Genomic DNA, 24,061 nt, shown 5'->3' on the forward strand with positions numbered 1-24,061 from the left:
CCATAGGTTTCAGGGGCATTATAATTAGTTGGACATTTCACTCTCGTACAAAACCATAGAAATTCCCCCGGTATAGTTAGTTCAGCTAACTATAACTCGCACCCCCGCAAAGTACTGCTGGTGACGTCACATATTACATCACTCATAACATGGTCAGTTACATGACTCATGACATCACTAAGGGTACTCATAGCTCCATTGTTTGAGAACCCTAACCCCCTCATGTTGAAGGAGTGGGCCACCAACAACTTGGAAGCATCGAAAAACATGATCTGCATTTTAATTAAATATGCAGAAATTGATAGAAACGACATATTAAAGGAAATTGAGATACTCAATAGTGAATTGGATACACACAAAGAAACGGAATTTTTTAAAAAAATATCGAGATGACATAAACACCCGCTTAGTGAAACATCAAGAAACTATCAGCCTGCGCAAACAGTACAAATTCGCCCGCGACAAGCAGGATTATGAGACGGGGAGAATTTTCACGTTTGCACGTAAATATGATACTATGAAAAGGCAGGCATTAATCCCAAAATCTGCAACACCAATGATGAATGAAGGAGGTGAAACGATTGTCTCAGAGGCAGAACTCAGCTCTAATGCAAGCAGTATGGGATCAGATGATGAACAGGTAGCGGGTGGATCATCCAGTGTACCAACTCACTATGCACCATCAGAGGAATTGGGTTTTTTAATCGAGGACAGATTAAAAACATTATGACCAAAACCCAGCAGCAGCGGAACAAAAACGCAAATGTAAAAACCACAAATGCCACGAAAGGAGGAAATGTCGCAGGGAGAGGTTTCGCAAAAAGAGGCAGGGGCAAGAAATGGTAGAAACAGAAAATACCATCACCACCACTACTGCTCGTGAAACCGTTAAAAATGACAATATAATTGTGAATACATCCACGACAGACATAGATAACACGGTCATTAACCTCTCTGAAGCTGACCTCTCCAAGGCAGAAATCCAACTATTATCTTTAGGCCTTTCCTTCTGCCCCAAGAACTCTTATAACTATGTGCAAACTAGAATAGACGTCTTCAAGTTTATTCGAAAGTTAAAGTTAAAAAAACACTTTAAAATTGCTAACGCACAGGAAAAAGCAACCTCTATCAGCAGTTCATTACAACCATCTTCTGTGTTTCAGGTTGCAGACATGGGGGCACTGCAAACAGCTCATGAATTGGCTCTAGAGGAAAGTTTTGTCAACAGTTCCACTCAAGATAAATGCGACAGAATGGGGATCAGCATTAATGCATCAAGCGTAACACCTTTTAAACCAAGATCCACATTTATGCCATTGATGCCGAAAATGCCATAGATACTTTCAATGACATGATTACAGAGGACCTAAAGGAATTGCAAATTAAAACATCCAGGAAAGTTAAAAGACACAAGTATATGGAGAAACAATACTTCAACTTGATGAAAAAACTAAGGAGCAATTCCAATCTGATAATAAACAAGGCCGATAAAGGAGGTAATATCGTGATCTGGCCTAAGGACCTCTACATGGAAGAAGCACATCGGCACCTTTCTGATATCTCCTGTTACAGGAAGGGCAATTTTTGTGAAATCCGCAATCTTTAAGACCGCATTCACAAAGAACTGAATCAGTGGAAGAGGGAAGGCCTCTTAACAAAGCAAGAACTTGGGTATTTGAAAATTGACAATCCGCTGACACCAACTCTGTATCTCATACCTAAAATTCATAAACTGGTTTCTCCGGTTCCAGGTCGACCGATTATTTCAGCTCAGGGAAGCCTCATGGAGGCTATTCCGAAATATGTTGATTTCTTTTTGCAGAATTTTGTGGTTGATCTACCCTCATACATTAGGGAGACGGGGCATTTCCTTACTAAGTTGAAAGAGGTGGAATGGAGAGAAGAGTATATTCTGGTGGCTCTTGACATTTGCTCCCTGTACACCAGTATAGAACACACGGGTGGCCTTAATGCTGTAAAATATTTTTTGAATCAACGTAACCTTAGTTTTAAAAACCATAATGACATGTTAATAACTATGATCAGGTTATGTTTGACGAACAATTATTTCTTGTTCAACAAAGATATCTATCAGCAGCAAAGAGGGGTCGCCATGGGGGCATGTTTCTCTCCCACCTACGCGTGTCTCCACGTAGGGTGGTGGGAGGAGCATGTCCTCAGGCATATCCCTGGTTATTCCAGCAATATCATCCATTACTGGAGATATATCGACGACATTTGTCTGATTTGGAAGGGAGATGAAAGATCAGCTAAAGATTTTGTTGAAGCCATGAATGTCAATAACCTCAATCTTTCCTTCACCTGTCAGATTAGTAAAACTAATATACAATTTTTGGATGTTGACATCTACGTCTAAAACAACGCCCTTGCCACTAGACTTCACAGGAAGAGCACGGCTGGCAATTCTATCTTGCACGCCTCCAGTGCTCATCCGAAACACCTCATAAAGAGTATCCCCTATGGGGAATTCATACGGATGCGCAGAATATGTAGCTCTGAATCTGATCTTATCATCTGCCAGAATGAGGCCATTCAAAGATTCTTAAAACGTGGCTACCTTATTGAAGATCTTTTGGTAGCTAAAGATAAGGCCAACAGCACAAACAGAGATGAATTTCTAGATAGATCTAGTGAAGTTGTGAGCACAGAGGCAGAAACTCCCCCTAGATATGACATCAATACTGTCAGTTTAATTACCACCTACTATACAGAGGAAAGGAAGATAAGGGGCATTCTTAAAAAACACTGGCCCATACTCCACACTGACATCAATTTGTCGCCACTACTGCCGACTGAACCTTCTATTATTTTCAGGAGAGGACCCTCCATGAGAGATTCTCTAGTTAGAACTAGTCCAGAAGTGAATGACAGTAAAGTGTGGGTTGCTAACAAAAAAGGCTTCCATAAGTGTATCTCATGCAGAGCATGCAAGTTCGGGGTTAACACTGTTGAATTTCTATCACCATTCAACCCCATCCCTACACCCATCAGTGAGCTATACACCTGCCGTACAGATCATGCTGTATATGTATTAGAATGCTCATGTAAGTTGAAGTATGTGGGCAGTACTAAGTTACAGGTATTCAATAGAATATTACAGCACCTTAGGGCAATAGTCAATTCTGATGCTAATTATCCTGTTGCCCGACATTTTGAACTAGTGCATGCCAAGAACCTGAACCATCTCACTTATTTTGTCATCGATTCCGTACCTAAAAACATCCGTGGTGGGGATCGAGAGAAGCTTTTGAGACAACTTGAGAGTAAATACATTGTACTCTTGAACACCAGAATACCCAATGGGCTGAATAGGGGGGAAGATTTACAGGTCTTCCTCTAAACTCAGATTAGAGTATACTTTCAAGATGTCTCTAGGGCAGTACACCATTATAGCCTCCCTGTCCTCATTATAACCCTCTGAATTGTGAAATCTCACTCACCAAGTTCTTTTTCTCCAGTGTACATTGCACACTAGGACTGTGTATATCATTTTTCTGTATATTTGTGTCATCCGATATAACAGCTTCTCATAATGAATTCAATTGATGATATTTAGTCACTAAGGCTATAGTTGGCTCACAGCATCAGCAATAATGCTTAACATGTTTTTTAACTGTGTTTAGTTATAATCACTTGCGCAGGTACAACGACTTGAGAATGTGACATTAATTGGTCATAATATTTGAAACACTATGAGTATGTACATACTGCGAGTATATTGCGCACTTTTAAGCACTTTAGCACGGTTTTTGAATAACATCCTAAGGGTCTGTCTCACATTTTGGGACATGGTATCATGAATTTGAATATACCAATTTTTTGCACAGAGTTCATTATTTACCTTATGTACAAACTCCAATATTAACATTGTAAGTCAACTATGGAACTTAATCATGCACTTGCACTTTATGATAATTGGTACATTGAACCGATTGCATTTTTAAGAAATAATGGTTATCAAACATGAACTCTATGAGTATGATAAATTGTTTACGTCATTGTTTCGAATAAGTTCCTGTATATACTGAATATTTTTACATTTGTTTGTACTTAGTGTATATCTGTGTATAAGTATTTTCTTTATGTTTATTACCCATGTGATCGGATGTTATCTTTGTTGAGCACAGTATATAAACACCCCCATTGGTCATTTGAAGCCATGTGATCAAGGCCGTTTTTTGACGGCCGAAACGCGTCATGCCGATGGCGAGGGAAAAATAAAACCACTTTGATACAATCATCTGGTGTTGAGAGATCTGTACCTGAGGAACGTGTGGGGAGCCACCCTTGCAGGACTTTGCTTTTATATATATATATATATATATATATATATATATATATATATATATATATATATATATATATATATATATATATATATTCACTGAAAAAACCATAGGTTTCAGGGGCATTATAATTAGTTGGACATTTCACTCTCGTACAAAACCATAGAAATTCCCCCGTTATAGTTAGTTCAGCTAACTATAACTCGCACCCCCGCAAAGTACTGCTGATGACATCACATATTACATCACTCATAACATAGTCAGTGACATGACTCATGACATCACTGATGATATATCAAATGACATCACTGATGACATCATCCAGTGAAAGTGTGTTTTTGTGAAAATTAAATATGTTTTATATATGTATATGTCGAGGTCGATGGAAGAATAAGTGGGTATATAAGTCTCTAAATTGATGATTTTGTTTGTGTGAAACGGTATACCTGACTGATTAAGTGTATCTTAGTGAATACATGGGTTAGTGAGTAATCTTTAAATGTGTAAATATCTGTTTCAGTCTCTCACTTTGTGTATTGTGTATAAGTGTCAGCATGGGTTGTGAGTAGCTATATGAGTGTCTACATGGGTTATTAGTTGGTTTTTTGAGTATCAGTATGAGTGTCTGAGTGTGTGTGGTTCGTTGGGGGTATTACTTTCTGCATAGACGCATGAATGAGTCACTGTTTGTATGTGTTGAAGACAGCATGTGTGCAGGACTGTATGGTTGGATTAGTGTGGGTATGGGTGTGTTGGTGAGTGAATGCCTGTCTCAGTAGTGTCTTTATGAGTAACTACATATGTTTTAAAGTAGTATATGTAAGTATTGGTGTATGTAAGTGAGAATTTCTGAGAGTGAGAAATTGGAAGAGCACCTGTATAAATGAGTATGTGTTTCTAAAAGTGATTGTTTAAGAGAGTAAGTATGTCTTAGTTTCTGTAGAAGTAGGTATGGTGGTGTGTGTATAACTGTATACGCAAGTAAATGGATGTTTGATACTTTCTTTGCATGTGTGACTATGTGTGTGAGTAACTCTCTGGATGAGTGGCAGTGTGTAAGTGTATGTATAAGTGTATGAGTACATATGATGAGTGAGTGCATGTATGAGTGACTGTATAGGACTTTTGGTGAATGAGTGGATGTGTGTGTAGATCTTGGAATTAGTGAATGGATATGTTGTAACTGGTATTGGTGTGTTCATTGTTTTGAAAATGGCAGTTTGTATTTTAGAATGTGTGTATCAAAGGTTATATTAGGGTGAGAGAAGGTCTGACACTCTATCACAAGGATGATGTCATCAGTAATGTCATGAGTGATGTCACTGACCATGTCATGAGTGATGTAATATGTGACGTCATCAGCAGTGCATTGGAGGGGCGCAAGTTACAGTTAGCTGAACTAACTATAACGTGGGAATTTCTATGGTTTTATACGAGTGAATTGTCCAATTAACTATAACGCCCCTGAAACCTATGGTTTTTTCAGTGAATTTCAAAGGTTTTTTAAATGCTAATTTCTAGCTTTAACATGCCTGAACCCTATGGTTTTTTAACTGAATTTCAAAGGTTTTTTAAATGCTAATTTCTAACTATGCCTACAGAGGTAGGACATGCAAAGAAAAAAGAAAAATGCACAGAAAGAAGCAAAAGAAATTCAGAAAGAAGCAAGAGAAGTCTACAAAGATGAAGAAAAGAGCAGGAAGAAGAAAGACATGTGCAGAAAGAACCAATAGAGGAGCAGAAAGAGGCCTTGTTGCAAAATCATCCTGTGCCCACAACTTTTTCTGACGGGTACTCGTGGTAACTGACTCCGACTAACCAGGCCTAGAGCTAGTGCTATGCTACAAGACACTTAGAATACAGTGAAAACACTTACATACACTAGGGAACACTATGCGTTGGGGTACCCCTGTGATTAGTATGACCTCCTCTGTAAACCACTAGTACATAATAGGGGAGGGGGATTAAAATTATCTTTAACTCAGAGGAGCATAAATATGCTACTTTAACTACTAATCGCGTTTGCAGAGTGGAGGAGAAAGGGTGCTGAGAGTCCAATCAACGCTCAGGAATTCCGCTGCGTAGGTCTAACAGGAGGTACCAGAAGGTATTCTTGGCCCCCAAACTCCCTCAGGTCTAAAGTGGACTTCATCCCCCATCCCGAAGTCTGCCACGAGGCATGTTTGCAGAGTGGTAGAGAAAGGGAGCCATGGCCTCCGAAAACGTCTTAGCAAACCCACTGTGTGAGACTTACTGGTGGTAACAAGAGGGTTTAGTTGGTCCCCAAGGACATCCTTGGGGGCCAACTTTCCAAACTATTACCTCCAGTCAGTCCCACACAGCAGTATTGGTGAGTACTCGTACCAAGTCATGCTCACTTTACCCACCACTCTACAAACGTGCTCTTGCATGGGGATAAAAGTCCCCTTCACTGCTGGGGGTCCTTTAGGGGCCAACTAGCCTACCTTTTACCTCCAGTAAGCCCCGCAGTGGGATTGGTGAGAGGTAGACAAAGGCCATTCCCCCTTTCTCTACCACTCTGCAAACACGCCGCCAGGCATGTTGTAAGTTTGGGGATTAACTGCCAGATTCATGAAAAACATATTCTGCGATTTGTAAATTGCGATTAATACCGAATCGCAATTTAGAATTCGCATATTGGGATTCATGTAAATCTGCGATTAAATTTAGCGATTCGTATTCGGCCGCAAAAGCCGATAGCGATTATTCGGAAATCGTAGAAAAATCGCAAAATCAGTCAAATCCTGTGTTGAAATTGCGATCTCACTATTAGCGGGAAGTCGCATTTCGAGCACTGTGATGACATCACAACCAGGAAGCAGGCAGTTCCCTCCCTCATTCTGAATACTGAGGCAGAATTGGAAGCAGCACTGCTCAGAGCTCCACTTCAACCCCCTCCAGTTATTGCATTTGGATACTGCAGACTGCAGCTAAGTCACAGGAAGCAGCAGGGCCCAGTGACACAGGGAGAAAGCGCAAAATCAAATTCTCCGAACAGGAGCTGGAACATCTCATTGATAGAGTCTGTAAAGACCATGACAGACTTTTTGGGAAGGACTCCAGGAGGGTGCCAGAGGCCGAGAAACGGCGACTGTGGTTGCGCATCCGCGCCAAAGTGAACTCTGTTGGAGTCACACAGAGATCAATTGACGATCTGAAAAAGAGGTGGTACGATCTCCAAGGTCGTGCCAAGGAGAGGGTGGCTGAGAGGCTGGGTGAGCGCCTTGCAACAGGAGCGGGAGAGCCTACAGTCCCTCCCAACACCCAATTGGAGGATCGTGTTGAGGACACATTGCAACCTGAGGCATGCGTGGGGGTAACCCGGCTGGACTCATCCCGACCCACCCAAGACAGCCAAGGTAAGTGCCATGCGACTGCGACCCTGTCCCCTAACAATGGCCATGACCCTATAGCTACCCATATTAAACCCCAGTCATGCAGCCCATGCACACCAGAATATCCCTATAGCATTGTGGGAAATGTAGTCTGACCACAATGTACAAAAAGTCCCATGCAGCCAGCCATGTCCTAATGTAGTCAATGCAACAGCCAGTCAGGGAATGGTAGCCAGCATGCATGTAGCAACCTTCATTGTGAAAGATATATGTAATTAATTAACATCCACTTTCCATCACAGGTGGCGCTGATAACACCAGCAGCGACAGTGAGGGGCTGCAAATTGATGAAACACCTGAGGATCCTGAGGGTGAGGAAGATACATCCACACAACCAGCTCCATCTGGCCAAGCACCATTGCCAGCAGGCGTACCACCACCTGCAACGCCAGCTACAACAGGTACAACAGGTGCACCACCATCGTCAGCTGTGAGACCCATGCCAGTGGCATCGTCAACACCAGCAGCTGCAAGACCAGCGACACAACGCACACCTACTGTGTCCACCCAGCCCAGCAGGCAGGTCAGAGAGCGCCGCCAAAGTACACCACGCACCGGCAGGAGGGGGATGACTGTGCGTGTGCCAGGGCTCTCAATAGAGCGCCGCATGCTGCGCGTGCACCGATTACAGGCAAGGCACCTTGCAGCTAAACACCTGCAGCTGCACAACACAGGCATGTTGCCCATCTGTCCGACCGGATGGACCGGATGACCACAGCTATGGAGGCAAAAACTGCGGCCATGGTTAGCCAGCTAAACCTCACCCGCCGCCACCACCGCCAGCTCCTCACACACCTCTCGGCGTACACGCGCTCCAATTATGTAATTCCAGATGGTCCAATGCTGTCAGGACGTGGCACGGGCACTCGAGCAGGTAACCACTGCTGTTCAGGCTCTGCAGCCAACTGGCCATGGCCATGCAGGAGGGGATGACACAATTGAGGGGACATCTAGTCACAGCAGCCTGTCGTCGTCACAGGTTACTGTTCCACGCCGCAACAGCAGGCCCACTGCGGCATCACATGCTCAGCCAGAGGAAGAGGTCGAGAGGCGACTGGGAGCTTCGCGCCGGAGGCCCCAATGACATTAATGTTCATAGGGCAGGCACATGCTGCTGACATAAGCATGCCCACTACAAAATCTTGAGTAGTATGACGCAATACTCCTCAAATGTTACTGTTTGAAATAATGCCATATTATTGTGCAACCAACAATAATATTTATTCAATAATAGTACATCAGACTCATGTCATTATTTCCATTGTCATGCATGAGTGAAGTGTTGGGTGAGGGGAGTGGGTGCACTAGAAACAGTTCATTGTGATTTGGTTGTGCCGTCTGTGTCCTTCAGCAGGATTTTTCCCGCATGCATGACGCGCATGTGCAGGTGGGTGGTGGTCGCCTTCCGAATCACTGCCAGATATCTCAACAGGTATCCGGCGCTTGGTAGCAATGTTGTGTAGTATTGCACACACGGCCACAATGCGGCAGCAGACCTCAGGCTCGTATTTGATGGCCCCACCAGTCTTGTGAAGTATGCAGAATCTGCTCTTCAGAATGCCAAATGTCCTCTCAATGCAATTTCTTGTGCGTATGTGTGCTGCATTGTAACGCCGTTGCTGTGGTGTTGCAGGGTTGAGGTATGGGGTGAGGAGGTACTCACAGAGAGCGTAGCCACTGTCACCTGAATGAGAGGAGCAGAGGGTGAGTGCCTGTGCTGCGCAGCTACATCATCACAGTGTAACATTGTGGGACAAGTGTACTTACCGAGTAGGTGTCCTTCACCAAAGTCTCCCCTGGCCAGTCGTGTGTGGAGGCCGCTGTGCAGGAATATGAAGGAGTTCTGTGTTCTCCCCGGGTACTGTGCCACTATGTCCTTGATGTATGTTTTAGCATTGCACACCATCTGGATGTTGAGGGAGTGGTATGGCTTGCGGTTGCGGTACATGTATTCCGTTTGTGCTGGTGGGCAGATGTGGATGTGGGTACAGTCAATGCATCCTATCACATGTGGAAATTGTGCAACGTTGTAAAATTGATGCTTGGTCTCATCCAAGTCCTGTTGGCTGGTGGGGAATGAGATGTGGTGGTGTAGCCGGGTCAGCATAGCATCCAGGAAACTCCTTAGGCAGCGGGACATGGTGGGCTGGGATATCCCCCCTGCAACTGCAACTATCCCCTGGAAGCTTCCGGAGGCCAGAAGGTGCAGGCTGCACAATGCCTGGGCATGTCTGGGCACGGCATTGGTCCTCTTTGTTGGGTGCTTCATCAGGGGGTCTAGGTCCTGGATTAGCTTGATGATCATTGGCCCATTCAGGCGGTACTTAGCGTATATTTGCTCCCTGGTTTGGCCCAGAAGGGTGACCCGCTGGCGGAATATCCGCTCCTGGATCCTACGTCTGTTCCGTGCTGCTATATGGCGGTATTGTGTTGTCGCAACCCACTTGGGAATATGTACTGATGTCATTTGAGTTTGAACACAGCAACTCACTTGAGATAATTAAAGGACTACAGTAACCACAGGCCACCGGGGTGGCCACACCCAGCGGGGCGGGAAAATACTTCAAAAGTGTTCAGTTGCTTGAACCTGCCGTAAACACTTCTCAGCATGATGCCCTTGGCCCTTGATAAAGTGCTCTCAGCAAGAAACGTGTTGGGCAGGACGTTTGATTACAAGCGAGGCACTGCTGCTGTTCGTTATTGAATTCCTTCCATTAAAGTGTGGCATAAGCAACCTACCTTTTGTGGCTTCCCTCATTGCAGGCAACTTTCGTTGGATATATATATATATATATATATATATATATATTCAAAAGCAATGCGCCAAGCGCTTCAGGAGGGTTGCCCACGGCACATATAGACTCTCCAGCCTTCTTCTGCCCCAAACGACCTCACAGCCTCCCTCCAAGGAATTAATCAGAAGTCCGACGCGTTTCGGGGCCGACACGCCCCTTCATCATGGACATTGACAAAGTGCACAGCAACTCACCATGTTGATTCAAATGCAATTTATTTAAATCGGGGCCGCCCTGAGTGGGTGTGGCTCTTCACGCTGTGCTGCCAGGCATGCTGCTAGCCTTAGTCTTGATGGTGAGTATGGAAATATTCCTTAAGTAGGTTGTGCATCATTGCGCTGTTTCAGTCATCTTGGTTAGTTTTGCCTACTATTGAAGGTGGGGGGTAGGCTCTGGGGTGGTGGTTATTTTACGTGATGCGTCGTGCTGAACAAGCAAGGAGAGATATCCTCGCTCCAGTCCTCGCCAAGTTTGTCACTCAAGGAGTCTGACGAGGCGGAGCCCCTCCCACGGTCATGGCAGACCGGAATAATGTTCAAAAGCAAGGCGCCAAGTGCTTCAGGAGGGCTGCCCATGGCACATCTAGACTCTCCAGCCTTCTTCTGCCCCAAACGACCTCACAGCCTCCCTCCAAGGAATTAATCAGAAGTCCGACGCGTTTCGGGGCCGACACGACCCTTCATCATGGACATTGACAAAGTGCACAGCAACTCACCATGTTGATTCAAATGCAATTTATTTAAATCGGGCCGCCCTAACTGGGTGTGGCTCATCACGCTGTGCTGCCAGGCATGCTGGTAGCCGTAGTCTTGATGGGGAGTTTGAAAATATTCCTTAAGTAGGTTGTGCATCATTGCGCTGTTTCAGTCATCTTGGTTAGTTTTGCCTACTATTGAAGGTGGGGGGTAGGCTCTGGGGTGGTGGTTATTTTACGTGATGCGTCGTGCTGAACAAGCAAGGAGAGCAACCACTCAAAACAACTTATCAAGAGTATCCCCTATGGGGAACTCTTGAGATAGAAGAGAAATAATTCTACAGAAATTGAATTTCAAAAATCTGCGAAACTGATCGTTTTAGAGTCTGTGGATACCAAGAGGGAGTACTAATACAGGCCTTAAATAGAGTGAACAAGCGGCCCAGATCTGATTTATTAAAATCTAAGCAGAAAGAGATCAAAGACCAAGGGACCTTTAGAGTAATTACGACTTTTTCTGAGAATTCAGAACAAGTGAGAAAAATACTTTGGAAAAATTGGAAAAATTGGAATATCTTACTCACCGATAATACAATTAAAGATGATTTGCCATCTAATCCGTTAGTAACATTCCGCAAAGCAAGGGCTTTGAAAGATGATTTAGTCCATAGTCATCATTTGAATAAATCCAGTGTCCCCAGTCAAATACCACTGAATGGTTTCTATCCCTGTGGCCAGTGCAAACCTGCAAAATTAGCAAAAGGACCTTAACTTATACTATACCTGGTCTTAAATCCCCTAAAAAATCAATAAGATTCTGACCTGCACTACACCATACGTAATATATTGCTTGGTGTGCCCTTGCGGGCTGAGATATATGGGTAGGACTATTAACCCTGTAAAGTTGCGCATATTAGAACATATGCGTGCCATCAATAACATCGATGAATCTTATCCTGTTGCCAGACATTTTAACAAACTATATGGGCACAATAGGGATCTATTGGCTTATTTTTGTCTGGATAGCGTGCCACCACCCCCCAAAAGGAGGTGATCGTCTGCAGCAACTAAGGCGGTTAGAATCACGCTATATTGTAGATTTACAGAGTAAGAGTCCTTTGGGGCTTAACACACATGAAGAATTAGCAGTACACTTGGGGTAATGAACACATGATTGAAATTATGTTTATTGATTTTGGACTGATTAACTGTTGTATAAATTGTTGAGAATATGAATGATTCATATTCATTCCTTCCTCTTTTAGGATGAGTAGTCGTGATGAACTGACAAATGCATTGATGTATTGTTTTGGTTAGTGTGCTATAGTAGTAGGAATTTGCCCATCAGTGGGCTGTAATAGTATTGCTAATTGCATTGCCCATCCAGGGCGAAATGTTATGATATTAATTTCTGTAGTAGTGATGTTGATTTCTGCCTCTTACCACATTTCTGGTGAGGACTATGACTTAAGAACGTATATACTTTCTTTTCTCATGTTTGAGTTGCACTCCTCAAAATGGCGATGTATTTGCAATCTCGCAGTCTTCTTTCAATGTCTGTGTTTAACACACTGTGACCGAAGCAATGCATTTAAAAGTAATGGCGGTGCGTTCCAATACGCAATTGACAAAGGCTAAGCGCCGAAACGCGTCTTGTCTGTGCTGGGTTGCCAATAAAGAACTGTTGGCATTTAACGCCCCCCCTGAGAGTGCTGTTTTCTTGTTCGTAATAGAACGCTGAGAGAATCTGGGAGCAGTTATTTTGTCGGCGGGCACACCCCCGCCAAAAAGAGCACCCGCTCGAGTGTGCAGCAGGCTGGCGGATTCTGGAGCAATAATATATATATATATATATATATACTAGCAGCCCGTCCCGACCTTGTCCGGGTGCAACAGGCTTCCCCGACCCCCGCCCGCCCCACATTGTGCAGCAGCCCGGGCCCCCGCCCGGCCAGTCCCCGCCTGCTCCGACCCCCGCCTGCCCCAACCCCCGCCTGCCCCGACATGGGTCCCCTTACCTCAGCCGCCGCTCCTCCCGCCTGTCCGCTGCTTCTACCGCCGCTGGCCTGTCCGCTGCTCCTCACAACACCGCTCCTCCCCCGTGCCATGTCCGAGGCTCCCTTACCTCAGCCGCCGCTCCTCCAGGCTGTCCACTGCTTGCACCGCCGCTGGCCTGTCCGCTGCTCCACACGTCACCGCTCCTCCCCCGTGCCATGTCCGCCGCTCCTTGTCGCGCTCCTGGACGCTGCTCTTCCCAGCGCTCCTGACGTGAGCACGCACGTCGCGGCCGGCGCTACTTCGGAGGGACTACTTTTTTTTTACAGTTAATTTTTTAAATAACTTTTTTTTAATGTATATAGCCTATAAACCATCTACACACCCTGACGATTCCAACGGTGTATCGGGTGTGTGGATTGGCGCTGTGGTTCCCGAGTTTACCCGCCTGAAAGGCTGAAAGTTCTTCCTTTATTGTAGTAGCATAGATATATACTCACTGAAAAAATCATAGGTTTCAGGCACGTTATAGTTAGGAATTAGCTTTTAAAAAGACTTAGAAATTCACTGAAAAAACCATAGGTTTCAGGGGTGTTAAAATTAGTTGGACATTTCACTCGTACAGAACCATTGAAATTCCCCTGTTATAGTTAGTTCTGCTAACTATAACTCGTGCGCCCGCAATGCACTGCCGATGACGTCTCATATTACATCACTCATGACATGGTCAGTGACATCACTCATGACATCACTGATGACATCTCAAATGACATCACTGATCACCAAGTTTGCTATGGTAGAGCGGGAGCCGTGAGGCTCCCGCCCTGCCATAGCAAACTACAGTGTCCCGGGGGTGGGCACACTGCAGGAGCCGGGCATGGGGGAGGGGGCGGTCCCCAGGGCCATCACAAGGCTCAAGGAGGGGGGCCGCGTGGCCTCCTCCCACAATTTACAAAGCCCCAGGGGGTGGTGGTCCCTGGTGCTGGGGGTCCATCACGGACCCCCCAATTTTACTATTTAGTGCCCTGGGAAGGTGGCGGTCCATAGGGCGTGTGGGGGTGGTGTGGCCCCCCCACACAGGTTTTAAAGAAACAATAAAACAAAAATCAAGCCCCGGGGGTGGCGGTTCCCAGGCCTGCGGGGGCTGTGAGCACCCGCATATATTGTCTTAAAGCCCCGGGGTTGGCAGTCCCAGGGCTTGGGGGGGCCTTTGAGCCTCCCCAACCTTTTTTTTATGAAGCCCCGGGGCTTGAGCCCCCTGCACATAATTTTCTAAAGTCCCAGGGGGCGGTGGGCCCCGGGGCTGGGGGGCCCCTCTGGGCCACCATTATATAACAACATTTCACCCGGGACTTGGCCCCCCTCGGCAGGATCCACGCACACTGCACGGATTTTGGGGATTTAAAAAAAAAATAATAATTTTGGGTCCTGGGGGTCCTTGTAGGAAAGGACCCCCTAAGCAGGGCTGGGGGTCAGGGTGTTTCTACCCTTCCCTTTTTCGCATTTTGCACCTTAGTTTGACTGATTTCTTGTGCCTCGGTTCTACCTAGGCACAAGATGGCTGCCAACATTTCCTGGTTTGGAGTGTTGACAGCCAATTAGCATAAAACTCGTGATGGGGAGGGTGCGCGGATCCAGCACAGCCATAGATATCACTATCTTTCTTCCTTAATTTCTCAAAAACTACAGAACGGATTTACACCATTTTTATGAAGTTTGCTTTCTGAGCCAAGCAGTACCTTTTTGCCAAATTTGGTGTATTTCCGTTCAGCAGATTTTGTTATAGCAGTGTCTAAAGTTTCCTATGGGAAAATTATTTTTTCACCACTATTTTTTGAATTTCTCAGGAACTACTGAACGGATTTACACCATTTAAAAAAAGGCGCTTTCTGAACCAAGGGCTACCTTTTTGCAAAATTTGTTGTAATTCCGTTCAGCAGTTTGGGCTATAGCTGGGTCTAAAAATACCTATGGGAAATAACATGGGGTAAACGTGTTTTGGGACCCCCTATTTTCTCAGCCCCCAACTTTCAGGATAGGAACGGACAGTAGTGCCCCACGAGTTTTGAAAATTTCGCGAAGATTCGTCAATCGGCGCCAAAGATGATATTGGGAATAGAATGTTGCGGATTCCCTATGGAAAATAGATCCTAACTATAACTACCTACTGACAACCGCCAGTAGGTAGTACACACATATATATATATATATATATATATATATATATATATATATATATATATATATATATATATATATGTATATATATATATATATAGATAAATATATATCTATATCTATATATACATATATATATATGTGTATCCTCTGACTGAAATTAAACCTAGAGCTGAAGCATGGCTATATAACTAAGTGCTTTGAACAAATGCTTCGATATTTTGGGGAAATCTGAACATCCCAGGTTTCATGCCGGGCAGGGCCAAATTTGTCTTTCGATCATTTAAGGCCAATAAAATAAGAACCAAGGAGTATTGCACCAATGCTTTATAAAAATCAAATAAGAAAGTATTTTTGGGAGTGTGTGATATGTAAATATTAAAATTAAATCATTTACTCATTGCTGATTGATTGATGGAATGTTTGGTTTATTGACTGTGTGATTGACTTGTCATGTACTCCACTGCAGCTAGGAACCCTGAGCTGCGAGAATTGTAGCTAAAGCTTAAAAGCATAACCTTTCCGATGCATCGGTCGGTCCCCGGCCGTCCGATATCACGGTCGATGTGTGCGTCGGACGGCCGCGGGCCGTCTGATCTGCTCATGCGTCGAATTCAGCCGCACCCCGACAGAATGTCCGCTGCGGCGAAGTGGTTAAGCTGCTACCTCCCATACATCCAAAATTCTTTCCATATACCTTTAGGTTACATACTGATCAGAAATCTGGGAAATTGAGGGCTTTTGCCAGGAGGGTTTGCTTTTTGATTGATCTTATCCTTGAAGGCCTACCTTGAAGCTTTTCAATATGGGGAATGGAGAGCTATTGCCACAAACATTTCCTGCCAAAAAGCGTCATCCATAGTTCTTCAGTCCAACTGTTACTTCAAACATCATGGAATAAGGGTCATAGGTAGCGATCTACTTTACCTGACTCTTGTGAGTTTCGATAGGTGGAGGTAGGGATTTCCGAAGGAAAGATGAACATCATGATCGAAATAAAGATGGCAACAGTGGCGTCTGTGACATATCTGTGTGAGAGGTAAAGGCAACATCAAGAAAAGGATGAGTTGATGGAAGTCTGAGACAGCAGTCTGAAGCTTGGAAGAAAGACTATGGAGAGAAGAGAGATGAGATCGATAAAAGGTGAAGGAGCCAGGAAAGAGAGCTGGAAAACCAAGAGTGTGGAACTAAGCAGGTGTAATGATGAGCTGGTAAGTAAGAAGAGATTTTAGAGCTGACAGAAGAGATGCCATTCTGGGGAATGAAAGATAAAATAGTGAGGTAAGGGGACAGTAAAGGAGACACAAAAAAGAAGAAGCTAGCCGAATCAATATTTAGGATAAGGAGCCTGAGGTGAAAGACTCAGGAATGGAGACATGGCATAAAGGGGAAAGGAGGGATTTAGGAAAAGAGAAGGATGACTAAAGGGAGAAGAACTGGGGTGGATCATGAAAAGAAAATAGAATTATATAAATCAGGAGAGAAGCAACAAAGGACTCGGGAGAGAGATATCAGAGTGGTGAGAAAAGATTGACATGGTGAAGTCAAGAGAGGTGAGACAGATCAGCAAAGAGAGAAAAAGAATTAAAGATTTCAAAAGACACGTTACTGAGGAGTCAGAAGAGGTGCATGAAGTATCAAAACATGTGAATGTATGGCATATGTACTGAGGTGTTCATTTATCAACATTATGCTGACATTTCTAGATGTATGCCCCTAGAACTTAGGAGTGTATGGCTGTTGTACTGGTACTTTAATTTACCAGTCTTATATTGAAGATTGTATGCATGTACCAAGAGCACCTAGTCTTCCTGATGTGTCCTTTTGGTACTGACACCTTCTCATACAAGTATTATTATTGTAAAAGGTCTAGCTGTATGTCACTAGTACTAAGACATCTGGCTGTATTACTGTGGAACTTGGACTATCATCTTTCAGACTTATACTGAAGGTTCCTGGTGAATATCATTCTTATTGAAGTTTTTACGTGTGTGTCTTAGACTGAAAATCATAGAAGTATGTTTCATGCACTAAGAGTTATGGTATAGCCTGCACAGAGCTGGAACTTCCAGATGGCTCTCCTGTACTGTAATATGAAGGGTATGGTCTAAAAATGGGTGGTATTGGAAAATATGTTTTAAAATCATGGGTCCTGAATAAATTGTGCTGGGTTCTTTGGACACGCAAATTATTTTAGGGAACATGTGCTTTCATTAGCACAGCAAAAAGGTGTACAAAGGGGATTGCCATGTGGTAATATCACTTCCAAAGGCTGTTATACTGTTTTATTTCCCATTTGCACAAAAAAGCCTCCGAGAAAATCTGATATTTTTATTAATGATAGTTACTCCGTAAGACCTCTCTACACTTAGACTCCCTAGGCGACCTAACCCCCACCTGAATCATGGCATTTCGGACGTCAACTCATCGGCAAAATTGCGGCGGAATACCACCCCAGGAAGCAGAGCAATTCTTGGGGGCCGCCGATCCCGAATCACTGAGAATATACGATTGAAGGAGTGCAGCGAGGCGACCTGCCTGACTACAAAATGGTGGTTCTCAACACTCGTCTCCAGTAATTCTGAGCCCGACGGAGCTTCAGCGGTGTGGGGATCTGCAACCGGGGGCCCGTGGCGAGTGGAGCCCCCCTGAGTAAGAGGTTGCTGTGCAGAGGTGGAGTGGCAAATCGCAGAAAAAAATCCTATTGAAGGAGTGCAGCGAGGCGGTTTGCCTGACTACAATATGGCAGTGCCAGACCCTCGTTTCCACTGATTCTCAGCCCGACGGAGCTTCAGCGGTGTGGGATCTGCGACCTTAGGGCCCCGTGGAAAGTGGACTTAAACTCTATAACTCTATAGAAACACATGCTCCAGCTGCAGGAAAAATTGATTTCGGACCAGAAGAAGAGAGCACCTGCAACGACAACAGCGGAACGGGTGAGTGCACTTGTGTAAATTCCCAAAGTCAGAGGGGAGCTGCAAGGATAAGTGGGAGTACGCTGAGTGTGACGAGAGGTCCCCCCGTGTGTTGCATGACCAAAGGATGGTGGCCAGAGTGCGCCCCTGGTGAATCTTGACACGAAGATCCCAGGGAAGTGCCTTGTGAGGCGGTGGGTAGACTTTGGGGCCCCCAAAGACCACATGGAGAAAGACATAACTTGACTTATTCTGAGAAGCGATGCCGCTGCCCACATCAACAAGCTGGTTTTCCTTTTGTGCTGAGTTGCTTGTCCCCCTGACTCGGCAGCTGCCTTCTCTTCCTAGAACTGCTTCCTTGAGTGACAATGTGGTCTCCCCATCTTGGATTTTCTGGGACATATCGGCGACTTTCAACCTTACCTACTACCAGACCCATCTGCTGCCTACCCCATAAAGCTTTGCCTATGGCGCATGTAGTCCATTTTCCTGGTTCCTCCATTTTGCGGTTGTGACTGTCCCCATGCCCAAACTTATCTGCTGCCTCCCCATATAGCTATGCCTTTGGGCGCATTGAGTCTGTTACCCCAGTTCCTCCATGTTGCCGTTGCTACTGTCCCCCTGATGCCTGTTGCCACCGGAACGACCAGTGCCCTTCACCACTTCCATTGGAGCCAACGACACCTCTCTCATCTTACTGGACTTGGTGATGCACCCCTTGTCTACCCCTACCGTCTCCCGAGACCGAGCAATATGGCTGATGCCCGGTTGATCTGAATATACAGCTATAGAGGAGATTGGCTTAGGTTCACCCCTCAGCTGTCACCTACCCAGCCGGACATTGGGCACTGTCCTCCATGTCTCTCAGCTGTGTCTCCCTCCCTCCGACTGCATAACAATATCTTTTATATGTCCCTGTACTGTGTAACCCTGTAACTTATGTAACTTGTATCGCACTTGTCCTCAAGTAACTTGTAACTCACTTGTCCTCATGTAAAGCGCTCTGATACCTCCGGGTCTAGCAAGCGCTATATAAAACTCTTCAAATAAAAAAATTAAAAAATAAATGTCCGTGGGATAGACACCACCGTGCCATTGGTGTCGGGCCCCCGGACATCTATAACTGCGGTCAGATCACCGCATTACAATGCAGTCGGTAGGACTGCATTGCCCTAGAAACCAACCGACAGCTTTCAACGGTCTCCAGGAGCCCATTGGACGATCGGTCGGATCACATTCCCCACCATGGGGATTATGATCTACCTTTCTTCCAGTCATTTCATGTCGGTTCTTCATTTCTTTTTTTTTTTTGTGGTTTCCTGTAGTTTATTTGGTTGATTGCATATCTTCAACTTTTTTTTTTCTTTTTATTTCAACATGTTTTATAAAATGTTTATACATGAACATATTGGCGGTTCTGTTACAGGGTTAGCAAAGTTGTATCAAGTGCAGCTTGTGCTTCAGTATGCTTGAGGCGTTATGTCCCATTTGTTTAGCTAACCCCATCTGTTGATAGTTAGAGAAGAAGAGAAAGAGACAGGTAGAGAAAAGAGATAGAAACAAGGGGGAAAGAGGAGGCAGGAGACAGGTAAGGAGAGTAACATTTCTTATCAATTACATATGACATTTTATTACATATGACATTCTGTGGGGGTGTTGGTATCCATGTAGGCTGGTGATGGTGGGGCTCCCACCTTGTGGCTGGCCAGTGAAGAGACCAGTTAAGTATGATTGACTGGGTGGTGCGTTCACAGGGGGTACCGGTTGCGTACTGTTGGTACCTTATTTACACGGAGTTTCATAAGAGTCTAGGTACGTGTCAAGCGATTTCCATATTTTCCTGGATGCCGATTTCCATGGTGAGTTCTGCAGTGCAATGTTGCTGCACCTCTGAGATGTGTGAACCAGTTGAACCAGCCTTTGAAAGAAGCTTTACTTTTGTCTTTCCAATTGGCGAGGACCATTTTCACTGCTGCCGTCAGAAGCAGGTCAAGTAAGTCTTTATCGGGTTCAGATCATTTTTTTTCACGTCAGTTCTTCTGATGAGAAAAGGCTGGCAGAAAGGCTTTTTTGGGGCCCCTGTCCCCTGTGACCCTCCACTTTGGGCCCTGGGGGTCACTTGTGCTGTCCCTCTAAACATCCCTGCATCGTGTGTGGTGGCTGCCACAAAGTGCAGGGATGTTTACAAACATGCTTTTTGGCATTGGCCTTTTACAGTGGACCTTTTCTGGACCACAGCACAAGCCTCAATGCAAAGAGGAATGGTTCCGACAGCCTCCAAGGCAGTCAGATTGTAATTTGTCAGCCGGTCCCATTCTCGTAACAATGGAGGGCGGACAATTGCCCGATCGCCATCGTAATCAGCCCCTTAGTGTATGCCTCTTGCGGAGACATTTCTGAATGATTGCCTAAGGTGTTTAGACTTTTAAATGTATGTGTGTGGCCCTCAGTTAAATGTATGTACATTTTGCTGCTAAGATGTTTCATTGTCTCTGGTATGAACAATGCAGTATGAGTCTGAGTCCTTTGGGTGTATTTGTAACAGAAGACCTTTTAAACTCCTCAATTACTGAAACCTTTCCTGTGTTTCTATGTCAATGGGATCTTTGAGATGCATGTGGTGACTTTGGGATCTGTTGGATGAGCCCTTTGTATTGGTATTTTAAGACTTTCGTGGGGAGTGCAAAATGGCTGACTGGCATCTTCGGAATAGAAACCTTTTGAATAAAATAAGACACTGATTGGCATCTGCACAGTAAGCCACTTTGCATAAAATATGAAAACTCACTCTGTGTTTCGGTTGAAGCTGATGGTGGCCCAGCCTGGCATGAACCCTGGCTCCCTGGTGAACCACAGCAGCACCAGTAACACGAAGAGGATGAGGACACAGATCTCTGCAAAGGTCATGGAGCCCAGTTTGCTGTGCTCGCTCCGGATCACTTGATAGGCTCGCTTCTCTTTGGCTTTTTCTTCTGGGCTCACTCCACAACCAAAGTTTTTACGGAAGCTGCAAAACAGCAAGAGTTTGCGAGTTGAGAGTCTATGGAGGACATTCACATAAAAATAGTGATTACAAAGACTACTTCCCAGTGCCTATCTAGAGGCACCAGGATCTTTGTTTCATATAAACTACAACAGCAATACAAATAATTATCAACTTCTCGTCTGTAGTTGCCATTACCATAAGTAAATATAACATATCTCCTTCTTGATGAAAAAACACACTCACAAGGCATCTTTTTGGGTACCTCTTGAATATGAAGCCCAAAATTAGGCCTGGGCGAAGCACTACGCTACGCTCGCGGAGTTTGCGAAGTTTGCGCAACTTCGCACTATGCAAGCTGCACGTAGCACAGTGCGAACACGCGTAGTGCAGCGTAGCATAGTGCAGAGCTCATTTTTTTGCTTGTTCGCGGTCCTGAACGTCATGTTCGCGACCGCGAGCAAGCAAAATGACATCCCGGCGAGATTCTCAACGCGGGGAGGTAAGGTTTCTCATTGTGAGTGGTTGCGCATGCTCGCAACCGCTCTCAATGGGAAACTACCAGTTCGCGTTGAGATAACTGCAGCTCGAGTAATAATCTACTCGAGCAGCAGAAAACTACAGCTCGCACTGTGCAAGATGCCGTTTTTAATGATTGCACAGTGCCGGATGCTTGTCCGCACTGTGCAATCATTGAAAACACTTCTTGCACAGTGCGAACATGCTACTACGCAGCTCGCGTAGTGCGAAGTGAAGTTCGCGTAGTGCGAAGTGCACTTCGCGTAGCTTCGCTTAGCGCTACTTCGCGAACTACGCCCACCCTTACCCAAAATGTGGCCTATAATATCAGTCATGGGCAAAAGACTGCCGCACAAATGCCATTACCTGACATTATTGTATTACCACACCTCTCGTAATTTAACACCCAACTCTTAATGAGGGCTGTTATGTTTACTCAGACTAAGAAATATCAGGGAGGCCATAAGGGTCAGATTCCATGAATTTATTTGTAATATAAAAAACACTTAAGCTCAGACTACGGCAGGAGATTCACATTTGGTAGATTGGTACTTAGATGAATCCATCAGCCGAGGAACAGCCTTTACGACACGGCTGTTACACCGCCGTGCTGTTACAACGCAGTCTTTTCAACGCAAGTCGTTACCACGACTTGCCCTGGAGGGTGCTGCAGGACAAGGAATTTTTTAATTTACTATCCAACACCTTTCCTACTGTACGTAGGCTGGTGTTGGAATAGTAAATTAGAAATTCCTAAGTCCGCACCCCCTCAAACGCAAGTCGTGGTGCCGACTTGCGTGGAAAAAACTGCGTTGTAACGGCACGCGTTGTAAAAGTACGCGTCGTAAAGCCGTACATCCCCATCAGCCATCTCCCTGCGGCTCAGAAATGAGTTGTATTATTAAATGAAGTTTGAGGTGCTCCGCCTTGCACTTATCTTTACAATATTTTGGTTCTCAATGTTTAGGCCTTGCTATCTTGGCTGGGTGGGGGGTCGAAATGCGAGTAATTCGCTTTCACGTAATTACATGACATTTTGGGGAAATTACGTTGAATTACATGTACTGAGTCAACGTTCAAATTTGTCATTTTGTGCTATATTTTAGTGCAAATGTGTCTTTGTGTCAATTTTTGGTGCGTGGATGCAGTTCATGTGAAAACAGCCCCAAAACATAAATGCTGCAAACAAAAGCCTCTCGCTTTCTGGTTGTACATGTTATTCCAACACTGTAACTTTGCTGCAAACTATGGTGATATTACGTGATGTCAAGTAACTCCTGTTACTGCACATATCGGAATTGTGAGTATTGGGATCAATATCTATTTATCTATGATTGTATGCAGCCTGAGCATATCTCATTGGAATCAGAGCACTTGACAAGAAGATAAGTTAAACAATAATTGACATCATACATTACGACAACAGTATCAAAGAGGCACAGGCAAAATGTTTCAGCTAAAGATTAAACAGGCTCAGAATTCTTCGAAGGAACTCTTCTCAGTGGTCAAATCTCTAACATCCCTAACACACGACAACCACACTTCTGAGGTTACGGAGGAAAGATGCAACGAGCTAGGTACCTACTTCCTAACAAAAAATACGGACATTTATAGCTCCTTCAAGACCGGGAGAAATACATCGACCAGTCAGGAAAGAGATCAGGTGCAGATTCCTTCTACCCCCATTCTCATTAGCTTTCCACCAATTAACACAGAGGATATGAGATTACTGATGGATAAGGTGAAATCAGGCTCGCCTTTAGACCCTTCCCCACCTCATGTTCTTAAAAAGGTTACAAAGGTTCTGCACCCGACACTAGCTAAAATCATGAATCTCCCACTGGTATCAGGCAAAGTACCAAGTGCATGGAAACAAGCAATAATCATAGCATTGCTATAAAAAATCTAACTTAGACCTAGCCCAACTAGGGAACTATCGTCCCATCTCACTTCTGCCATTTGTCGTAAACTGTTAAAGAAACATGTAAATGGAGTGTTGACAGAGTTTATGGAAACACACCAATGCCTCCATCCCACACAGATGAGTTTCCACTCACAGCACGGAATCAGCACTCTTGGCAGTGGTGGAGGAACTTAAAACGACGTTGGACCAAGGAAGGTCAGCCGCTATACTACTTCTTGACCTTAGTGTAACATTCGTTACAGTGGACCTCCATACTTTGCAAAATAGACTGCTGGACCTTGGCATCCAAGATAAAGCCCTAGAGGGGCTGTCATCTTTTCTGCAGGGCAAAACTT

At 44.7% G+C, this 24,061-nt stretch overlaps 1 protein-coding gene across 1 annotated transcript in view; it reads right to left on the reverse strand.

Annotated features, from left to right (window-relative positions):
* Positions 1-24,061, reverse strand: part of LOC147730364 (solute carrier family 13 member 2-like) — a 423,239-nt gene that overhangs the window by 108,995 nt on the left and 290,183 nt on the right. Inside the window, exons 7-8 of the mRNA XM_086955168.1 lie at positions 21,089-21,307; positions 16,313-16,413 (exon numbers count right to left, since the gene is read on the reverse strand). Coding sequence (XP_086811294.1) covers positions 16,313-16,413; positions 21,089-21,307 — 320 coding nt within the window. The remainder of the gene's footprint in view (positions 1-16,312; positions 16,414-21,088; positions 21,308-24,061) is intronic.

The sequence above is a fragment of the Lissotriton vulgaris genome, chromosome 2_1 (assembly GCF_964263255.1).
Source record: "Lissotriton vulgaris chromosome 2_1, aLisVul1.2, whole genome shotgun sequence".
Classification (NCBI taxonomy): domain Eukaryota; kingdom Metazoa; phylum Chordata; class Amphibia; order Caudata; family Salamandridae; genus Lissotriton; species Lissotriton vulgaris.